The following is a 7,136-nucleotide window of genomic DNA, read 5'->3' on the forward strand; positions in this document are numbered from 1 at the left end:
GATCAGTCAATCCAAGCGAATAAGTCAATATGAATCTCATAAATCAATAGATGCATCGAGCCGATCGAGTGGATCAGCAGTAACCTCAGGATCAACTCGCGTAAAATCCTCGTTGAACTTGCACGATCCTCCGTTTCCGAGTGAACGTGATGAAGTTTTCGCCTCCCACGGCGCGCCACACCCCGTTAGCACGTGGTCTGCAAAGAGCAAACGCGGCGACCGACAGCGTGAGCGAACCACTATACGCGTACATACTCGTTCGCATAAGTCGAAAAACCCTCGCGAAGGATATAAAATAAACCCCACCCCCCGCGTCACCTCTGTATTCTCAACCGCGGAGGACGAGCTCGTACAACAAGATACTCGCGAACGACTCCGTAAAGTCGACGGCACGATCGCAAAGTGATTCTGGAAACCCCCCCGTCTCAGATACTAGACACCCACCCTGCCGTCTCAGATACCACCGCCCACCCTCCGTCTCACATACGCACACCCACGCTACCCCCCAGATACCACCCCCACCCCCTCCGTCTCAGATACCACCCCCACCCTCCGTCAATCAGATACCACCCCCACCCCCGCTCAGATACCACCACGCCACCCTCCCCCCAGATACCACCCCCCCACCCTCTTCGTCCAGATACCACCCCCACCTCTCCGGTCTCAGATACCACACCACCCTCCGTCTCAGAACCACCGCCACTCTCGCATCTCAGAACCACCCGCCCGACCCTCCGTCTCCAAGATACGACACCCCACCCTCCGCTCGCAGATACCACCCACCTCCGGTCAGCGTCCGTGTACCGAATAAGACTGGTAGCCGCTGCCCCTTCCTTCGTCCTTATTATTGCCCCAGATCACAATGATTTCCTCCTTTCTCCTTTCCTTGCTTCTTAGCTTTTCGCTCTTATACGCGCTAAAAGTGATACGTGCAACCCTCGTCTTAGAACACCCCCTGCATATCAGAGATGTCCAACGTATACTTTGATAGCAATCGTCAGTTTCTGGCCATTCAACTTAGTTAGTAATTAGTAGTGTCGAGGGTCCCCGGAACACAGAAAGTTATGTAGTAAGTTTCATCATGCCCCCCCATGAAAATTTTGTTATTCTGAGATGCAATTTCGCTGCATATCTGAGGGTAAAAAATAATAATTGACTAAAAAATTTGTTTTTATCCACATGGAAATCGTATTTGGATACAAAACTGGTCGTAGTGGTGCAAAAAGAATAGAAATACGTATAAAATACGATAAATCTAGTGGTTGGCATTCTCTGTATGATCATACTAACAGATATTAATCTCTCTCATCCCACTGGCTGGTCCTGTTTGTGACGTACCCTGGAGGCGCGCCCTCCCTCAACATTATTCGACCCGACGTCCACGAAATCTTTGGCACCCCCACCCCGCCCCCCGTTTTCCTTGCTCCCTTGCGTCCTCTCAGGCTACTGGCCGCTCCGCCACGCTGCGAGATAACATTACGTCGTAGGCTAGTCGTTCATCGATGAAGCTAATAACAAACGCGTGCGCGGCAGTCTTCGAGGCGGGTCGCAGATATCTGGGGCGCTTGTCAGGAAACAGAAATTGGTCTTAACATTAGTGCTTAACAATAATCATTTTCTCTTAGACCGTCGACAGAAACGCTGCGCGAAAGTTACGAGAATGAAAATATCGTAGCAGATTTCCTCATAAACAATACGAAACCAAAGTGATGTCGACGGCTCTAGGAGAAATTGTTAATCGTTAAGACTAATTTTTTTTCTGACAACGTGGGGGCCCCTGATGTTTGTACGTGTGGCGCGCGCATCTCCCGCCCAAGCCAACGCAACATGCTAGACATCCTGCATCATGTACCGAACCCAACTAAACGTATCATGTTGGGCAACGAAAGGGTAGAAATCCCCGATTCGCAATGTGCCATGCACCCTGCTACACTCGCCACACCCATGCACAGTGTGGCAATGCACCCTGCTACATCTCGCCCACCCCACCACATGTCAATGCACCCTGCTACGAACATCGCCCACAGACACCCATTGCACAGTGTGGGCAATGCAACAAAGACACTGTGAAGACAGGGAGGAGGCCAGCGGCGTTGTGGATGAAGTTTTCTGGGATATGGGAACAGTGATCTTTGGTTGAGGAGGTGATTAGGTATAAACAGATTCAGGTTGGGGGTAGGGAGAACGCACTGGTCTGTTAGAGGACCATGCTAGGGGCTAAAGAGGATCGAGGGTAGATCACATGAGAAGATCAGGACTGTTAGGCGAGACTGCACGTCCGACGAAGGTGCGCCCAGGGGGAGGAGATAATCAACTTAGGGTGGCGGAGAAGGGGCAAGGCGAAGGAGGTGTAGTAGCACCCGCAAGCCAAGATTGTGGGAGTGGTATGGTGACGTGTGCGGGAAAGCGCGGCGGACTGGCAGGGCGGCGGTATCTGTTGACGAAAGGGAGCGGACGGTGGCCGAATGCTGTCGCCTGCTACACTCGCCTCACAGAACCCATGCACAGTGTGCAATGCACCCTGCTACACCTCGCCAACACCATGCAGCAGTGTGCAGAATGCACCCTGCTACTACACTCGCCCACACCACCATGCACATGTTGCTAATGGCACCGCTGCTACACTCACTCCACAGACAGCCCAGCCAGTGTGGCACAATGCTACCCTGCTACACTCTGCCCACAGACATACCCATGCACAGTGTGGCAATGCACCCTGTCTACACTGCGCCACACAGATCCTCCAGTGCACAGTGTGCAATGCACCCTGCTAGACTCGCCCACACCCAATTGCACAGTAAGTGCAATGCACCCTGCTACACTCCGCCGCACAATCCCATGCACAAGTGGCAATGCACCCTGCTACACTCGCTCAACAGACATGGCGCCCCATGCCATAGTGTGCAATGCACCCTGCTACACTCGCCCACAGACACCCATGGCACCAGTGTGCAATGCACTCCTGCCCTACATCTCGCACCACACCCCATGCAGCAGTGTGCAATGCGAGCCTGTCTACCAAGCTCGCCTCACAACGACACTCCATGCATAGTGTGCAATGCATCCCCTGCTACATGCTCGCTCACCATCATCGCCGGCCCCAATGCACAGTGTTCATGCCAGCCCTGCTACACTCGCCCACAGACACCTCATGCATAGTGTCTAAATGCACGCCTGCTAACACTCACACACAAACACCGCATGCATCAGTGTGGCAATGCCACCCTTGCTACACCTCGCCCACAACCCATCGCACAGTGGCAATGCACCTGCTAACACTCGCCCACAAACCCCCGATGGCACCACGTGTGCAATGGCAGACCCTGCTAGCACTTCGCTCACAGACAGCCCATGCACAGGTGTGGCAATGCACCGCTGCTAACACTCGCCCACAAACCACCCACCACAGTGGTGCAATGTCACCCTGCTACACTCGCCACGACACCCATGCACCGTGTCAATGCACCCTGTCTACACTCGTGCCCACCCACGCACAGTGTGCAATGCACCTCTGCTACATCGGCCACATCCACCGCACAGTGTGCAACTGCACCCTGCTACATCTCGCCCACACCCAGCACGAGTGTGCAAATGCACCCCTGCACACTCGCCGCACAGACACCCATGCACAGTGTGCAATGGCACGCCTGCTACATCTCGCCCTACAGACACCGGTCCACCCCTCACATGTGCAATGCCCCTGCTACATTCGCCCTACACCATGCACAGTGTGGGCAATGCACCCTGCCTACACTTGCGCGCCAGCAGACACCTTCATGCACAGTGTGCAATGCACCCTGCTTACACTCGCCCACAGACACCCACGCCCAGTGTGCAATGCACCCTGCTAGACTCGCCCACAAGACATTTAATCCCCATGCACAGTGTCAATGCACGCCTGCTACACTCGGCCCAAGACAGCCCATGCACGAGTGTGCAATGCACGCCTGGCTATCATCTCGCCCCCAGACACCCATGCACAGTGTCAATGCCCGCGGCTACACTCGCCACACAGACACCCATGCACAGCGTGGCATGCACCCTGCTACAACTCGCACACAGACACCCCTGCACAGTGTGCAATGCACCCTGCTAGCACCCGCCCACAACACCCATGCACAGTGTGCAATGCACCCTGCTTACGACACCTGCCCACAGACACCCATGCACAGTGTGGCAATTGCACCCTCTAACACTCTGCCCACAGACAACCTCATGTCACAGTGTGGCAATGCATCCCTGCTACACTCGCCACACCCACGCACAGTGTGCAAGCACCCTGCTACACTCGCCCACACCCCATGCATCAGTGTGCACTGCACCCTGCACACTCGCTCAACATACACCCATTCGCATAAGTGTGCATGCACCCCTGCTACACCTCGCCCACAGACACCCCATGGCACACAGTGTGCAATGCACCCTGCTACCACTTCGCCGCACACCCATGGCAACAGTGTGCACTCCCCTGCTACACTCGCCCCACACACAGCTCCATGCACAGTGTGCAACTGCACCCTGCTAACATCGGCCCAAGAACACCCATGCACAGTGCGTGGGCAATGCATCCCTCGCTACACTCGCCCAAGACACCCATGCATAGTGTGCAAATGGCACCCTGCTATGAAACATCTCGCTCACCAGACACCACATTGTCACAGTGGTGCAATGCACCCTGCTACACTCTGCCACACAGACACCATGCACAGTGTGCAAATGCCAACCCTGCTACACTCGCACCACACCCATGTGCATCAGTGTGCAATGCAACCTGCTACACTCGCCCACAGACACCCCATGCAGCAGTGTGCAATTCACCCTGCCTGGACTCGTCCACAGACATGGCCCCCATGCACAGTGTGCAATGCACCCCTGCTGACACTCTCGTCCGACACCCATGTTCACTGGGGATGGGGGGGGGGAGGCGTCTGGCCATGAAATGAAGTATAACCGATGATCGACCAGTAACATGTCACGCTACCAACTACTCCCGTCTGGCGTACAACGAAAGTACACACATCTATATGCGAAATTCCTGAAAAACCGAAAAGCTCGAAACACTTTACCAGAACGAATATTAATGTGTTTGGCGTTAGTCCATACAACATTGTACGTACCGGTAACAGCAGCTTGCCCTCTTGTCAACACTTGATTTTAGTACTGGCTAGTTGCAGGATATACCGGTAGTATACTATCTCAACTGTACTACCATTTCCGAATCCAAAAAAATTCTGAATTTTCCGAAATGTGTCTGGTCCAAGAGTTTTCGGATAATAGAGATTGCGTACTGTACTTGTATGCCCGCTAAGGATGGGGACGTCTGAGATTGATCCCCGATGACGATAATGTGCAATCGAAGGACGGTCCGTTGCGATATGGTGTGGAGATGTCTACCAGGGTTCATAGTAGTAGAGACACATGTTTGAAAATAAGGCTTATAAGAGCCCTTGTTTCTGGAGGCAAAATAAGAGCTTTTTTACCGGCGTCTATTACAAGTACACTAATAAGGCTGAATTTATATACAGCAATTGCACAAGCGAGATTCGTATTATTATATATAGGCAACAATTCTTAGCTCTACTGAAGTCGAGAACCAGGTTTTAAAACAATTCGTCCCTTTGCAAAAAATAAGGACTGATTCTGATGATTTCAGGCCAAAAATAAGTATAATAGGGCTGTATTTTATTTTGCAAATAATGTAGCTTATAAGACTTGTGGAAGACCGCGCTAACGTAACCCTGGTCTACCAGCACGCTACGCCGTCGCCTACTAGCTACACTCAACGCGGACGGTTCGTCGCTCGAACGTCTCAACGTGAAGTCCGTGCAGCGGGTAGGACTGGCGCTGTACTGGTACAGCACGTTTCCCTTCTCTTAACTGAAGATCTTCGTCCACCTGCAAAGGGGAAGGCGAGACGGGGGTCAGGATGCTGCAAGCGGTGATGCAGGCAGTTAATCGCAGTGATCGGCTAACGAGGATGCTGCGCATCTTCCAACGAGGATGCTGTGTACATCATCTAACGAGTTATTTCGCACATCCTTCTAAAAAGGATCATGTGCGTCTGCTAACGAGGTCGGCAGTGCATTTCAAAGATGTGACGATGGTTCACGAGATTATGTTACCGTAAATAGTAAAAAAAAATTATGTTCCACTTTTTTCACAAATGTAAGTGATTACTGTTACACTTTGTTATGGTTAAAATGCTGCATTATTCACTTCCTATTCTGCTATTGCGTTCGATGTGAACAACACATGCCGTGTACTCGGATACATAGCCCATAGCAGCATTTAATGTCGTGACGCATGTATGCAAATCGGGCCCAGTTGGCTTGGGATTTTTCTAGTTGAGAAACAATCTTATCAGGTTAAAAATTTGAGCGATACATTTAGTCGCCGGTGTATATACTCTTTGCATGTAATAAAAATTGGACAAATACGTGTGGGTATAGACGATTTGTTATACAGTAAGTACAGTTGTATGCAGTAAAATCCTAGAGGCTACTGTCCCTTTAACATTAACAATTTCTCCTAGACCGTCGACATCACTTAGTTTCGTATTGTTATGAGGAAATTTGCTACGATTTTTCATTCTCGTAACTTCGCAGCGTTTCTGTCGACGGTCTAAGAGAAAATGTTATTGTTAAGACTAATGTTAAGACCAATTTTGTTTCTGACAACGGGCCCCAGATATCTGCGACACCTCGCCTCGAAAGACGCGCGACGTTTTAGACTCATGATGTCACGACTACGCCTACGCGTAATGTTTCTCGCAGCGTGGCATAGGGCCGTAGCCTGAGAGGAAGGCAAGGAGCAAAGGAAACGGGGGGGAGGGGGGGGGAAAGATTTCGTGACTCGGGTCGAATAATGTTGAGGGAGGGGCACGCCTCCCAGTGTACGTTCACAAAGTGAGCAGTGGGAGAGAGAGATAATATCTGTTATATGATCATATCAGGGGGTATCTAAGACGAGGGTTGCACGTATCACTTAGCGCAGTATAGAGCCGAAGGCTAAGAGGAAGGAAAGGAGAAGGAGGAAATATTTCGTGACTCGGGTCGAATAATGTTGAGGGAGGGGCGCGCCTCCCAGTGTACGTTCACAAAGTGAGCAGTGGGAGAGAGAGATAATATCTGTTATAT

General features: G+C 51.6%; 1 protein-coding gene across 1 annotated transcript in view; it reads left to right on the top strand.

Moving 5' to 3' along the window:
- LOC106817255 (IQ motif and SEC7 domain-containing protein 1-like) overlaps positions 1-7,136 on the top strand; it is a gene marked incomplete at its 3' end in the record, with an annotated part of 21,182 nt that overhangs the window by 10,016 nt on the left and 4,030 nt on the right. Inside the window, exon 6 of the mRNA XM_014821915.1 lies at positions 948-1,020. Within this exon, the coding sequence (XP_014677401.1) occupies positions 948-1,020 (73 nt within the window). The remainder of the gene's footprint in view (positions 1-947; positions 1,021-7,136) is intronic.

The sequence above is a fragment of the Priapulus caudatus genome, unplaced genomic scaffold (genome assembly GCF_000485595.1).
Source record: "Priapulus caudatus unplaced genomic scaffold, Priapulus_caudatus-5.0.1 Scaffold1652, whole genome shotgun sequence".
NCBI classification, from domain to species: domain Eukaryota; kingdom Metazoa; phylum Priapulida; class Priapulimorpha; order Priapulimorphida; family Priapulidae; genus Priapulus; species Priapulus caudatus.